The sequence below is a fragment of the Oryzias latipes genome, assembly GCF_053564925.1.
Source record: "Oryzias latipes strain Hd-rR chromosome 1 unlocalized genomic scaffold, Olatipes_Hd-rR_3.1 chr1_Y".
NCBI lineage: Eukaryota > Metazoa > Chordata > Actinopteri > Beloniformes > Adrianichthyidae > Oryzias > Oryzias latipes.
This window is the reverse complement of record NW_027616335.1, coordinates 1,600,625-1,616,339: the sequence shown is the minus strand read 5'-3', so window position 1 is coordinate 1,616,339 and position 15,715 is coordinate 1,600,625. Positions and strand designations below refer to the sequence as shown.

The 15,715-nt window shown below is 36.5% G+C and overlaps 1 protein-coding gene across 9 annotated transcripts; it reads right to left on the bottom strand.

Annotated features, from left to right (window-relative positions):
* Positions 1-1,316: 1,316 nt before the first annotated feature.
* Positions 1,317-15,715, bottom strand: LOC101157918 (uncharacterized). Of its 9 annotated transcripts, XM_078943337.1 has the most exons (13): positions 15,556-15,715; positions 15,358-15,424; positions 15,145-15,268; positions 14,417-14,536; positions 13,863-13,910; positions 10,966-11,031; positions 10,269-10,304; positions 9,196-9,246; positions 9,070-9,105; positions 8,083-8,253; positions 7,660-7,714; positions 7,476-7,552; positions 1,317-2,212 (listed from the first exon to the last, which is right to left on the bottom strand). In XM_078943337.1, exons 3-13 carry the CDS (start codon positions 15,212-15,214, stop codon positions 2,208-2,210), a joined length of 735 nt encoding a protein of 244 aa, XP_078799463.1. In that variant the 5' UTR covers positions 15,215-15,268; positions 15,358-15,424; positions 15,556-15,715; the 3' UTR covers positions 1,317-2,207. The 9 variants fall into 9 exon arrangements, with proteins under 9 accessions (XP_078799463.1, XP_078799462.1, XP_078799464.1 ...); XM_078943336.1 differs by lacking the exon at positions 15,358-15,424 and having other exon boundaries at positions 15,145-15,307; positions 15,556-15,701; XM_078943338.1 differs by lacking the exon at positions 15,358-15,424 and having other exon boundaries at positions 8,083-8,217; positions 15,145-15,307; positions 15,556-15,701.

Genomic DNA, 15,715 nt, shown 5'->3' with positions numbered 1-15,715 from the left:
CTCACAGACAAAACATTAGACTGTGAATTTATCAATTTAGACAAAGCTGAAACGACTGATCAATTACAGAAGCAAATGATGCATCACACTTTTAGTTTCAAGTTTTATAACTGACTTTTTTTTAGAAGTCTAACATTTTTTTCTTGTTAGAAAAAAATCCGCCTGACGCCAAGAGATTTCTGAGATAGATACAACAGAAAACAATGGCCTGTAAATAAAAAAAAATAAAAAGTTATCATATCAGACATGACGAGAGCTGTTAGGAGCACAATGTGGTCAAAGAGTTTTAGCTCAAATGAAAGGAAAGATTTTTTCCAAAACTTTGGCAAAACCAGCCATGTTGTTTGGCCTATAGTGGCTCTAAAGAAAAGAACAGAAGCAGAGCTGGAGGTAGCAGAGATGAATGTGCTGGGGTTCTCTTTGGGAGTGACCAGGATGGATAGGATCAGGAACAACTACATCAGAGGGACAGCACATGATAGGGATTTTGGAGATACAGTCAGAGAGGCCAGATTGAGATGGTTCGGACATGTTCAGGGGAGAGCCAGTGAATATATTGGTAGAAGGATGCTAGAGTCTAGAACTGCCAGGCAAGAAGTCCAGAGGAAAACCAGAGAGGAGCTTTACGGATGCAGTGAACGAAGACATGAAAGTAGCCGGTGTAAGAGTGGAGGATGAAAAAGATGAAGGAAGCTGATTCGTTGTGGTGACCCCTGAGAAGAAAAGCCGAAAGGAGAAGAAGTAGAGGGAAGACAAGCATAAACTACTGATTACGTTGATGGAATTTAATATTTGAATCAAAATCACAGACATCCATTTGTCTGAACCTGCTGTATTCCCGTTTGGGGTCTTGGTTGTTGCTGGAGACCGTTCCAGTGGTTGTTGGCTAAAAGTGCAGTACACCCAGGACAGTTTGCCAGTCCATCTCAGGGTAACACAAAGACTTACAACCACACACATGTAGACACTTGGGGCAGTTTGGAGTCACCAATTAACCTATGAAGCATGTTTTGGACTGTGGGAGGAAGCTGGAGAAAACTTACACGTGCATTAGGAGAACATGCAAACTCCACACAGAGAGGTCCTAGCAGGGATTTGAACCAAGGCCTTCTTATTGTGAGGCAAGAGCACTAACCACTACTCCACAGTGCAGCTCCATCACAATCATGAACTCTTTTCATTTTTTTTGCACAAAAATAACTGACCAAAAGTTGAAAAGTTTGTCGCTTGGGTCCACTAAGGTGAGGTTTGAGGGTCAGGATCAACTTCAACAGTTTGTGAGGATTGCATTTTAAATCAATACTTCAAATAAATAGTTATAGTTTCTTTCATTTATGTCAAAACCATGAAAGACAGACGATTTTTTTGGTCATTTTGTTTTTAGAATTTTATCTAAAACTGTGACAGAAAAACAGAAATGTTTGAAAAAAGTAAAAAATGATACATGTGTTAGGTCTTGCTGGTCACGATGATTTACAACGCAAACTCTTTAACATCTGACTGAATCACATTTTTTACACCATTAAATCTGCTTTGAACAAACACTTTGAGGGCAAACTGATAACAAAACACACACACAGCCTCTGCAAATATCAAGTATTCAGTCACAGAGTATACGTTATCCACAGTGAAATACAAACTTCACCATTAGCAGAAGGTGAGTTCAGAAAACAACAATAACTTATCAAAAAAATCTCATTTCATAAACTGAAGGCAGAATAACAATTCTTTGTGCGGCCGCTCTACACATATTTACAGACAGTTGAATCCTTTGAACCTGAGACGGCATGAATGTAGACCATGAAAAAGAAAAAGGCAGTCAGAAAATGATAAATAAAAATATCATGCTTTCACTTTTTGTACCCAATACCTGGACATTAATGTTTACTTTGCAAATTTTTGATTCACTCAGAAATATAATTGTTGCCTCCTGTGAAGCTATGTGGTGTAAAGGTTCAAATGGAACTAATTGAGTTTCCTAAACGTCTTGCTGCAACACTTCATGTTTCCATTTGCAAAAGCTGACGGCAACCATGCTTGAAGAAGAGCAAAAACCAAAGGGAACCATATTTATCTGTTGAGCCGCTGCTTGTTGCTTTCCAGGGAAGACAGTCAGGAGGTACACCTCTCAGTTTGCCAATGCGGTGAAAGGTCAAAGCCTCAACAGTCTGTCTGTCATTGTGGGTCCGTGCAAACCAGAGTGTCCTTTAACCTGGGGTGGAGGAATTACAGGAAGGTTGTTAGGAAATAAAAGCATTCATTAACCAATTAAAAGACTGCCCAACATATGAAAATATCCACTTTTACATGCATGTGAGTGTTAAATACACTCTTTTTTTTGTGGAGCACCACCTGCACAACTCCACATCAGGCTGAAGTGCAAAGGTGGAGTGGTCGAGCTCTGATCAAAAGATTGCAGATTTGGTTGAAAGTATCCTTGGGAAAGACACAGAACCCCACATTGCCTCTGGTGGTTAGGGGTTGGCGTCAGTGTTCGGCAGCACAGCCACTAGCAGTGTGTGAATGTGTGTGTGTGTGAGTGAATGAGACTGTGACTGTAAAGTGCTTTATTGGGCCTTCAAAGAATGTAGTAAAGTGCGATATACGTAAATGCCAATTAGCATCACCATGAAATATTAACCTCCTAACAACTTGTGGAAAAGCCCTGCTGCTCTAAACAAAAGCAGCCTGTTTGGGGCTTAGGCTCCCAGCTCTGGGATCCAGAAGGCTGAATTCTCCCACATGAAATGCACACTTCTAGTTTTTCCACAACATTTCACAACATCCTAGGTTAGAGAGTCAAGACTTTCACTTGGCCGTTTCCCGAACTTGGCTTTACAGTCCTGTTACGAACATCATTGTTTAGTGTCCTCCTGCTGAGTGTTAGGATCAGCCAAGCTAAATTTTCAGTTCAAATTTAGTTTAACTCAATTTCGTATGAGTTAATGATGATCTGCACTAATTTTTCTGTTTAGACACCTGACTACAGAACACTAAATCCAAACTCTCTCTGGAGATGAAGACTTTCTGCAGAAATGCTCTTCTTTTGTTGCCACACATTTGGAATAAAACTTGATTTAATTTTCCGTTTATTAACAGCCTGGTTAATTATTTTTTATTAAATAAATGTGCAAAAATCTGGAAATGGTTTTAAGTTTTTGTCCAAAGTTTTTTAATGATTTGTTTAAATTATAGGATGGAAATGAAAGTGCACCATAGGAGTATTTCTCATTTCTTTTAAACACTGTATAAATACATGTTATTGATCATATAAGCCTAACACTATTGTTACTTTTAGTAGTATCAGTAAAAAAAAAAGAATAGAAAAGGGAATCTAAAATGGAATCCTGATCACTGCTTCCACAATTCTAGAATGAACGATGCTGTTATGGATGAACGTTTGAAGGAGTTTGATTAACGCATGATCAAACTCTTTGACATGTTTCATGAAATGCTGTTTGTTCATTCCACTAAAAATGTTACCAACTAACTCAATAAAAAACAAAACAACTTAAATGTCACCTTTGGTTCCTTACCAGCTGACAAAACAATCAGAGATAGCCTGAGTTACATAGCCCAGGAAAAGTAGAAAGTTGAGATTGAGATGAGATAATACCGTCCTAACAAGGAAACTGACAAACACGCAGAACAATTTGGAACAAAGTGCAGCAACAAGGAGCTTGGATAACAGAACAGCAATAGGAGAATTGGTGCGTAAAAGCAAATAAAATCTGTCAAAGCATGTAAGAATATAGGCATGAGCAACCAATAACTCGCCACATTCCCAGCAGCAAAACCATGAATTAGATTTTTCTGTAAGAAAGTACATTTTTTAATTTATTCTTTTTCCTCATTAATAATATTGTTCTACTTGGAAGCAACAATATAACACAGTTCACCTTTATTCAACAATCCCTTTTTAAGTCTGCCCTTTCTAAAAGCACGACGAATCCACCAACAGTGTTTTTTACAATTTATTTATCTAATAAAAAAATTCATCAACAAAACCCCAAACACCTAATTCTTGCCAATAAACCTCCAAAGTTGCAGTAAAATCTGCTCAGCAGCAGTGCTTTTCATCCTTAATCTGCTGCATTTTCCGGCCTGACTCACTGTGGAATTTCTCAGGTCTGACAAACAATACCCAGCTGCTGCGGGGATGGCATCACATTGTGCAACCGCAGCAGCAACAGCCTCACATTTACTTCTGTTCTGGGATCTCTTGTGTAACCCAAAGCATACAAAGAGCCTCCCTGCTGAATGAAAGTAACCTCTGGTCCTTGCACAGCCTTGGATATAAAAGCCTGAGAAAAACGTGGTGTGTAAACGAGGTTAGTCAACAGTCAACAGAGTGGACTTCAACCTCGCCCTCAGCAGTTCTTCAGTGAATTAGACAATCCCAGGGTTCAGTTTCACCACACTTCCATGCATGCCTTTCGTAATCACAAGCAGATGTTAGGGGACTTTGTACTTTCAGACAATATCATGCGTGATGATGAACTGGTCCACAGTTCATCAGGACAAACCAGATGGTGGATCACAACAAACACAGGCTGGCTGAGAAAGTGAAGTTATTGGAGGGATTTTTTGTTACTCAGTGTTGTGTGTTAGCCATTTGAGTCTTTGATAAATGTGATATTTTGTTGGACTGACTTCTGGAAGGCAGATGAATTTGATTATTTTCCTGCATTCATGCAGGGGCATGACCCTTATACTTTTGCTTGGCTCTTGGTGGATAATTGCTCAACTGCTTTCATTCAAAATTTTCCTAACAAGCACTGACAAGACTGACGGAAAATGAGTAGAAAATGTTTCCTTAAAAGAGAAACTAATGAGTTTTCTGTCTTTTTGAATGTTTTCATTTGGTTGTTTAATACCTCCCACCTGCTTAACATCATGACTTGACATGACCGATCTGAGAGTTTGAGAAATGTTATTATACATAAAAACAAAGTGTTGGAGTTCTTTACTGGAGATCTCTAAAGTTTGTTCTGCAGTGTTCAGCAGGGCTCTGGGGTAGACAGTTGTGTATTTTTTTGTGTGTGTTTTTGATTCGATAAATGCAGGTTTCTTCCCACACTCAGCCACCCTGCCTGCCTGCATGTAAATTCATGTCAAACCTGTATTTCTACACTCAAATTCACCACTTCTAATGCAAAGGTCTGCTGTCCTGTTTGACCTCTTCTCTTTGCCTAGTATTTGCTTTTAAAGTTCTCAGTGTTCGACAAAAGATGTGTCCTTGTTTAAACTCCCACCTATCACAGCCTAAACTGCCTCTGACTATTATGCTTTATTTAGCAGATAGTTACTGCTTGACTGACTTCAAACAAATACATTTATAATTTTTTGTATATTTAAATGGTGTCAAATATTAACCTAAGTCCATCTGTAGACTTTTTAAATCACACAGTATAATATATTTTTAACAAATTAGTTTGATGGTCTTTTATTAGACGTTTCTATACTGACTAAAAACAGATTTACATTAAAATTAAGAATTATTTTGGTTACATTCAGACTTGTTCCAATTAAATGTATTACTATTTTTTAGGGGAAAAAATGTGTTAAATACTACAAGACTCTGTACCTCCTTAATCCGATAAGACTAACAATAGGAGTAAATAAGCTACATGTTAACATAGGAGTGTAGTTATTTTAACTTATATCGTCAACTTTTTCATTGATTTCTTCAAAATTCTATATTCATGTTTTGAAGCTACAAGAAGAAGAAAGACGTCAGGTTTGGGGGGGCATGAAGCGGTTTAAAAATACATACATGCGAGTAGGATGACACCCAGCTCTATTTTTCCAGCCAACCCAACTCCACACTTCTGCCTCTATTTGCGCAGGTTGAATGCATCAATGAAGTCAAATCATGGTTCACCTCAAACTTTTTAAAACTCAATAGCAATATAAATCTGAACTTCTTCTGATAGGCACCAAATCCACCCTGAGCAAGACCAACCATTTCTCTCTTTCCATTGATGGCTCCATCATCTCTCCCTCCCCTCAGGTAAAGAGTTTGGGTGTCATCCTCGACAGGCGTCTTTCTTTCACGTCTAAACATAAACTTCATCACCCGCTCAGCCTACTTCCATCTACGCAACATACTGTAACTCTCTTCTGTTTGGTCTCCCACAAAAAACCCTCCATAAACTTCAACTGGTTCAAAATTCAGCAGCTCGTATCATCGCACGCACTCCCTCCATCAAATATGTCACACCTATCCTTAAACATTTTCACTGGCTCCCCATCCCATACCGGATTCAATACAAAATCTTGCTCTACACACTCAAAGCCTTTCACAACCTTGCACCTCCATCTCTCTCTGACCTCCTTCATGTCTCCATACCTGCTCACTCTCTCCGCTCCTCTTCTTCTATCCAGTTTTCTTTTTCCCTTCCGCCCGTCTTGTCACCATGGGGAGCCGGGCATTCAGTTGCTCTGCTCTCCGGCTTTGGAACTCACTCCCCCCTGACCTCCGCAACACTGACACACTCCCACATTTCAAATCAAAGCTAAAAACTCATCTTTTCCAAATGGCCTGTTCACTGTAACAGTAACTTTTGCATGTTTTTATATACATTTTATTGAATTGTGTATGTATTTAAATTGTTGTTGTTTTAACAGTTTATTGTGTTTCTTATACTGTACACATGTTGTGCGGCGACCTTGAGTGCCCAGAAAGGCACCTTATAAATTAAATGTATTATTATTATTATTGGGTTGCATAGTTAATGACTTTTTGAAGCTACAAAAACCTTTTACGTTAACATTAAAACTTTTTTTATGTTGTAATTTAATGTATTTTGTTCCATTTATCACGATTTCGTTTAAAGAAGCTATTTTTTAGTGTTAATACACAACAAACGGAATCATGTTTTCCCCAAAGATTTGCTATAGATGTGGTTGAATCACTATTTAAGGCCCTCAGGAGAATTTTCAAAAATATCAAAGGACTTTATTCAAATCAGAAAGAGTTTTCAATCATGTGCAAGAGTCACAGAGGCAGAAAAGTTAGTTATATTGGCTCCTTTGCTGGGTCCTTTATAAGACTATTAAAAGGAAATATAACACATTAAAATGGCAAAAGAGAAAAGCTGTGACAAAAGGAGCTTTCTATTTTGACCTTTTTGTACGGAACAACGCTGACCTCTACAGGAAAAAATATGCAACAACAGACAAATCCAGGGATCCTGACTTCTGCTTTCATGTTGGCTTCAATGTGACTCAATCCAAAAAAGTTCTGCAATAATATACTTTCAGAAATGTCATCATATCCTGTTTTAACATTTTTAGGATGATTTCTTTTTGTTTATCACATTAAGATTTCTGTCATATGTGCCCTGTTTGTATTTCTGAGCCTTTTAATTTACGGTAAATATCTTTATTCCTCACCATAAATGAGTAACATCCATGTTTGAGTTTAATAAGACCCTCGCTCACATTCGTGTAACATAAGTATGAAAACTTACAATCTTTTGTTATCCACTGGTCAAAATCTTCCATTTCTAGTTCAAGTACAGAAGGCACGTCCTCCTCGAACATGGGCCTGTGAGACACAATGGAAATAGAAAAAAGAGTGAACAGATAATTAAATCTGTGCACATTGGTTGAAGAAAATCCTAAAAAAATAAATGTCAAGGGATGCAAACTCACATCGGCACCTTCTCTGTGCTGGGTTCGTCCAAAAATGGATCTTCTTTAACTGACGCTAAGAAAAAAGAAAAGATGATGGTAAAGACAGTGACAGATGTGAACATGCATGAATCTTCAAGTTTTACTTTTTTAATTCCACATTATTTAGTGTTTTCTATATATGACCATTCATTTTTGCGAAATATGCTCTGGAATAGCTGGACTACAAGCAGATATATTATATTTAAGCTGTGTCCATGGACAACCTTCCGTCTCTTGTTGAGTCAGGAGAGTGTTGCCTCAAGAAAAAACTTTGCTTCATGCCGTGGGACGTTTAAATTTTGAGTAATAAACAAGTTAAAGTAAAAATTCTGCTGATGTGAGTTAACGTGTGACTTTGTGGCGAATTTTGGAACGTTTTTGTAGTCAGTTGCATGGACGCACCTCTTTTTGTGGCGTTCTGTTTCCACTTGCGAATGATGAAATAACCACAAACTACCATGCAGATGAGAGTTACTATCACCACAGGAATCAGGATGAGCATGAGGGTTGAGTCTCCAGGCTCCTCTGTCGAAGAATCTGAAGATACATAGTCCAGATCATATGTTACTGGAGCTGCAAAAACAAGAGATAATATAAACCTCTTACTGCAAGCTTGAGATTTAAGATTTGTCTCTGGTAAATTAAAGTATACAGTATGGAGCGCCAAAGGTGGTTAAAGTAGCTACAGTGTGCTTTTTGAAAGGGTTTTATTACTTCGAAATAGTATTACTCCAGCAGATTTTTAAAATTATCATTCAAATAATTGCTCAAGCATTTGGTGAAAAATGTTATTTTATTTTAACCTGAAACTTGTTTAATCTTATTTGCTTCCTCTTTTTTAATTGAATTCACAATTTAATTATTTTAAGGCGCTGCTAAAATAAAAAGGAAGAAAAACAGTAAACCCAGCAAAAAATGTTTATACATGATTGCATATTCCAATTCATTAAAAAAAAAAGATTACTACAGCCAAATTTCGTCTAGTTTATTTCAATAAATAGTCAGACAATCAAAATGGCAAGAACACCTGGAGAAAATTCTGATATTTCTGATCATTGAAACAGAACTGGTTAAAAATGAACATCCAGTTATGTTGCCAATTGCTACATGGTGGAAAAAATTTGGAAATATAAAAAAAGTGTTACTAAAAATGACTCTTGGTGAGGCTAAAAGTGCTCCTTTTGATCATATACCTGTTCAAGTGAAGCTAAAAGCTATGGTGCTTTAAAAGTACTCTTAGAGGTACTCAGTGTACAGTATGTGAAGAATTACTCAGGTAAATGTAACTTATTGTTAACCACCTCTGAGCAAAACGCATATCAATTCTTAGATTGAATCATTTAGTTGTAACATGACCACATGGGTTCAAAAAACAACCCAGGTTTGTACCTTCTTCTGATAAAGGATCCTCTGCACTCCCCTCAGCTGTAAGTGCAGGAAAACATAAAGTATGTTCAGTGGCGTGGTTGTGGAAACGCAGTTTTTCATAAAGAGGAGAGTGATGAATGTATTTACTTGCACTTGAACTGGCTTGATCTAAAGTGGTGGGACTTCTTGTACTTGCATCTGGAGGAAGTAAAAAAAAATGGTTATGGCTCTTAGACATCATTATATAGAATGCAATTTTTGGGCACATTTGCCAAGTAAAATTGTAAACCAAATAGGGACCAAAAAGGAAAGGTGAACTGGTTTCAGCCAACCAAACTCAAAGGCAGTGTCAAAGAAATAAAGAATTATCTGAAATTTGGTGAAAATAGCCATTCATCAAGCAAAAACAATATGTACCCGTTATATTTTCATGTTTTTCTGGAATTTAGTCTGCCTAAATTTGACAAGTAAATGTACTAACTTCAAAACATCAGCTACCCAGTTTCTATGCACTGCAGCTGTTGCCAGGTATTCTGGGATATCTCAGCAGTAAGACAGAACTTTATGGTAAAAAGGAACATTCAGGCTTTTTTTGGCAATGGATAAATGCTACAAATAATCTATGTAGTATTACTATAAAATACAACTCATTCTAGCTGAGTAAGAGTGCTCATCCCAAATACTAAAACTTGTAGCTTTTTTACTTAAATTTTAGGGTTTCATGTAAGTGCATCTACATTTAGCTTATGTAAAAACTCAAATAAAAAAAAAAACGATTTCCTCTGCGTTGAACTTTTTCTCATTTATGCTTTACATCACCGTTTGAAAACATTGCATGAATCAAAAACATCCATTGAAAAGATTTGGGTAAAACAAATGTATAATATTTATCTTAAACTTCTAACTTGAATTTTTTTCTTCCTACCAAAAGTCTTCTACATCATTATCTACAAGTTTTATTAATAGTGACAAGATATGTGAATCTTTTTAAAAAAAAAAGTAATATATAAAAAATAAGCAATCGTTATCTCATAAACTGCCACTGAATAAAAATGTCAATAATTGTGTTGCATGTAGTTCTTATTATTTTGCATTGTATCTGGCTCTTCTGGTTAGATAGGGTCCCCCAATTTGTCTTTTGTAATTAAGTAATAAAGAAAAGAAAAACTATACAGTATCTAATTAAACTACTGCTGATATTTGTCATTTATAGTTCTTACCATCTGGCAGATTTTCTGTGCTTTCTGCCAGGTCTTCTGGTTGTGGGGAAATTGTGGCAAAAAAACCAAAACATTCTGTTACTTGGGACACAGTCGATGATCCATGGCAACATGTCAATTATTTCAAAGGCAAATCACTCACACTGAAAAATTGCAAAGTTTTAACAGTATTTTATAAGAACAAAACAAATTCAACAAAATAAAGTCAGAAAATATTAAAAGTTTGCTTAACTCTTATCGACACACAAATGTTTATTTTAAAATATTGTAAAGTTCACTAATTAGACAAGATGGAACAATAAAGTGATGTTGAGCTATTAGTGCACACTCTATTTAGTACCCATTAGTATTCTAGGGACTGATTGTTCCTAAATTAGAACCTCTAAAGAGTCTAGCAGAAACAAATTCCTTCTCAGTGACACGAGAGACTGACAACATTGGGTAGAAAACGATTGTTCATGTTCTTGCTGTAGAAGCTTTTTTATCTTTCAGGGACTAACTTCATAAGTTTCATATACTGCTCTGTCTTACTCTGAAAATGAAAAATATCAACTACACGCTGTTTTGTATGTTGTGTTGTTTCAGTTATAAATACCTCAATTTAAAATGGTAACATCAATAGAAAGATAACTATTCATTCTGTCATAAACTACTGCTAAATAAAAATGTCACTAATTGTGCTATGTATAGTTCTTACCATCTTGCACAGCAGTACTTTCCGTGGTTATTTCTGTCTCTGATTGTGTTGCTAGATCACCTCCATCTGGGGATGTTAAAACATTTTGTTACTCATAGGACACTGTCATGTCACTAAAAGCAGTGATACTTACAAAAATGACAATTAAATAAAATATAAACGCACTCATGCTGAAAAACAGCAAGCTTTGATATGAATGCTCAAAACAACTTCAACAGAAAAATACTCTGAACATGTTAAAGGTTTGGGCAACTCACAGATATTGGAAAGGTTGGGAAAAAATAGGATGTTGAGCTATTAGTTCCTCACAGAATCTAGTTGGATCCTTGCTGCTATTGCTGCTACAGCAGAACCATAAAGAGCTGAGCAGAAACAAATGTGCTTCAAGTTTAATTCAAAATGTTTAAAGATGAGATCCTCTGACACTGACAACAATGGCCAGAAAAAGATTTGTTCATGTTATTGCTGGTTTTGCAAGCTTCTAAATCACAAGACTGACTTTCTTGTTTTCCTATACTGTTTTGTCTCAAACAAGAAAGAAAATATATTATCTATGTTGTGTTGTTTAAGCAATAAGTACCTCCATACAAAATAGGTTGTTAACCACTATATATTTTAATTTATAGAGTCTATAAGCACTTTCATAGTTTTAACTTATTTTATTTTATTCATTTATTCAATATAGGGACAGTAGATAGTAGCGAGGATCGGTGAGAGGAGGTTTACTCAGTGTTGACAGCTCTGATTGTCAATGAGACATTTCTTTAACTGTGTCTTGAATAAATGATATGTGTTTTAAATTTCTGATAGTGGTGTGAAGTTCTACTCAGTAGCAGCTCTAACAGAAAAGGCAGTCTGACCAAAAACACTTTTTCTGAAGGGAATGATACAGTCTCCTCTGACTGAACTCCGAGTTTTGTTGTGATCTGCTGTCCGGATGTTCACAAACTGGTGAAGAGGAGGGGATGATAAGCCATGAATGATTTTGTACATGAGACAGAGATTTGAAAATGTGACCATGTTTTCCCAACTCAGTAATCCATGTTTTTGTACTATGGACAATAGTGAAAAATGTTGGGTTTTTCATCCAAAGTTTTAACAGTTTGTTTGTACAATTTTTGGAGATGTTTTAAAGGTGTATTGCAAGCCTTTGACCAGACAGGCAAACAGTAAGTGAGAAAATCATGGGGTGCGTGTGCATTTTTGCTGACTGTGTGGAGATCTGATGGCGAATGTGTCTAAAATGACTGAGGTTGAATTTGATTCTATTGCAGACCCTTTTGATGTGTGATTTGAAAGACATCTTTGAATCCATTATGACACCCAGATATTTGTATTCTGAAACAACCTGCAGCCTTTCTCCTTTTTTATTATTTATATTATTATTGGATTTGGTGATAAACCTTGCAACTGTTTTAGATGTGTTTAACTGCAAACAAGAGTACTTCAACCAAGCTGTGATGTTAACCATAGCATTGGTGAGCTTCTTAGCCACCTTAGAGGAATTACTGCCATGAACATAGACTACAGTGTCATCAGCATACATCTGCACAGAAACATGAGGACAACAGGTTGGAAGGTCATTAATGTACAGTAAAAATAACAAAGGTCCCAAAATTGATCCTTGGGGAAGACCAGTTGGCAGACTGAGAGCTGAAGATTTAAATGACTGGACTTTGACAAGTTGGGAGCGGTCAGTGAGGTAAGAGTCAATCCATTGCAGTGCATCAGAAGAAAAGTTAAAATTGCATGATTTTGACAGTAAGAGTTTGTGATTAACAGTGTCAAAAGCCTTCATGAGATCCAGGAAAACAGCACCAACAACCCCCTCGGTCCAGCAAAATCCTGATATTTTCAGTGAAAAAGCAGGTAGCAGTCTCCGTGGAGTAATTGGCTCTAAAGCCAAACTGCATAGGAATATGGGAAATGTTTAAATGCGGTTAACTTCCCATTTCTTTATGAAAGAAAGTTGTATTTTGTGTGAGTGTGTTTTTTTTTACCTGTCCTGTCCGACAGCTTAGCAAACAGATAACAGCTGAGGGTCTCTTGTGTTGGACATGTTTTACTGTTACAACAGGGGGTTGTGGGTCTTCTGACACACAAGGTGTTTATTTGACTAAACCCCTTATGTAATTTAGGCTAAACTTTTTTATATTGGTTTTATTTGTCTCCTTGTTTGTGTCTGTTTGTTGGACCACATGGAAAAGAAACAGATGAAAGCAATGAGGGATGTTAGAGAAAAGGTGCACATCCCAAGAAGCTGCAGCCTCAGTCAACTCTGAACTGTATGTGTGTATTTGTTGTATGTCTGATCTTGTTTGGGTTGTACTGGAACAAATTTCGTAAGTTAGTGTAAAAGCTGTACATATGACAATGAAAGGAATCTGATTCTGAAAAGGGGTAAATGCACAGAAAAAATTGGGAAAAGGGGAGTTAAGGAGAAAGAGAACGTTTTTAACATCACATTAGACTTGAGATATGCAAGATTCGATTGACTTGGACAAAATGTGTAGCTGTTCAAGGCAATAAGTAAAAAATTTGGTTTAGTTTGAGAGTTTGTTGTAAGTGCAACTACATTTAGCCAATGCAAAAACGTATTTATTTCCCTACACTTCACTCTTTCTCATCTGTGATCAACATGTATTACTTAAATCAAATTATTCGTTTAAGAGGTTTTTGGTCCAAGAAATTAAGAGGTGGTAGGAGACAAATTTCTAACTTGATTTTTTTTTTTTACCCCAAAGTCTTGTACATTATTATCTCCATGTTTTGATTAATAATAATATCTATATGTGACTCAATTTTTTTTGAAAGCAATATATAAAAACAAAGCAATTATGAATCATTATCCTAAACTGCTGCTGATTAAAAATGTCACTAATTGTGTTAGTTCTTACTTTCTTGCGTTGTATTTGGCTCTTCTTCTGTGTTGTCTGGTTGTGAATCTGAAAGACATCACATTAGACTTGAGATGAGGAAGATTTGATTGACTTGGATAGAATTTGTAGCTTTGCAAGACAATGTGTAAAATCTGGTTTAGTTCAGGTTGTTTTTGTTAGCGCAATTAGATGTGGCCAATGCAAAAATATTCTTCATAATAAAAATATACCGTATTTTCCGGACTATAAGTCGCCCTTTTTTTCATAGTTTGCAAGGGGTGCGACTTATACTCCGGAGCGACTTATAGTCCGGAAAATACGGTAATAATTCTCATATTAACAATAATATTTTCCTCTACCTTTTCTAAACATGTACGACACATTAATTGAAAAACGTTTGTTTAAAAAGTTTTTGGTCTAACAAATTAAGAGGTGGTGGGAAACAAATTTCTAACTTCATTATATTTTTCAACTAAAAGTCTTGTACTGCAATACCTGTAAGCTTTAATAATAGTGTATCAGTATGTTACTCTAATTTCTTTATATGTGATTAAAAAAAACAGCAGTATTACCATCTTGCGTGTTGTCTGAAGCTAAGTCTGAAACCTCTTCAGCCTTTTCAACATTTTCATCATTTTCAGTATTTTCAGTGTCTTCAGTGTTTTCAGCACCTTCATTGTCTTGGGAAATTGCTGCAATAAAGCAATAATAAACATTTCATGTCACTAAAAAGCAGTGAGACTTGTAAAAATGACAGTTATTTCAGAGGCAAAAGCCCTCATGCTTGATAAACTGCAAGCTTTTAACAGTGAAGGCAACAAAACTTCAACAGGAAAAATTCTAAACATCTTCAAAGTTTTGGTAACTTATCAGAAATTCACACTGTTGCAAAAGTAATTATATCGGACAAGATAAAAAAAACAAACAAAGGAATGTTGAGCAATTAGTTCCCCACAGACAGTTACAAAATTGTCTTCTATTTTTTTGGACGAGTAAGAAAGACTGGGAGAAAAAAAGATATAAAAAAACAAATTTAAGTTTAAGGTGTGGTAATAAAATAGTTACAGTTCTCAGAGTAGCCATATGTTTAACAAGAGTTCAACAAAACTGAAATACTCATCAAATTAGGCTAAATTAAAGTATTGGACTTTTTTGGTGGGTTCAGTGAGAAGTAAAAATGTAAAAGAAAAAGTCTTTTTACTTCAAGTCATAAAGTCTGATAATAAAAAAAAGTCAAGTAACAGAGTATAAGTAGGGCGGAGAAGGTCGTTTTCTCCTAAACCAGAAGTGTAGTTCTTACCTGTTCTGGTCAGACTGGCCAGCAGCAGCAGCAGCAGCAGCAGAGGGGTGTTGACCCAAGCGTCTCTCATTTTACAAGTTAAAGACCCAGAAATGGTGGCATTATGCACCAACGTCTTCCTGCACTGTCACAACATTGCACTTCCTGATCTGACTTAAGGTTTCTGAAAAAAAAAGTCCCATACACACCCACAAAGTCACTCAGATAACTCACTTGGATGTGATGCAATAAGCCGTGTGCTTGTAGCCACAAGTCTGACTGTTTCTCAGCTGCAGCACAACTGCATTCCCGCCAGTTAGGTATGCACGCCAAAAAGAAGTGAGCAGAAGGCAGAGCAAACTTGGATGAAGAATGGCCTCTTCCTAAAAAGTTAAGCAAAAGGTTCCGCTCGCTCAGGTGTGTTACCCTCACCCTCATGGGGGAGTCCACTCCAAAACTGTGAACTCCTTCTGTTTTTCAGGGGAGAAGTGATTCTTAAAACCAGCTGATGCCGGATCCTTAGCCACACTGTGCGGTGAATTACTGATCATGAATCTGTGGGTCATGCTTCAGTGATTATCTCTTGGCAGTT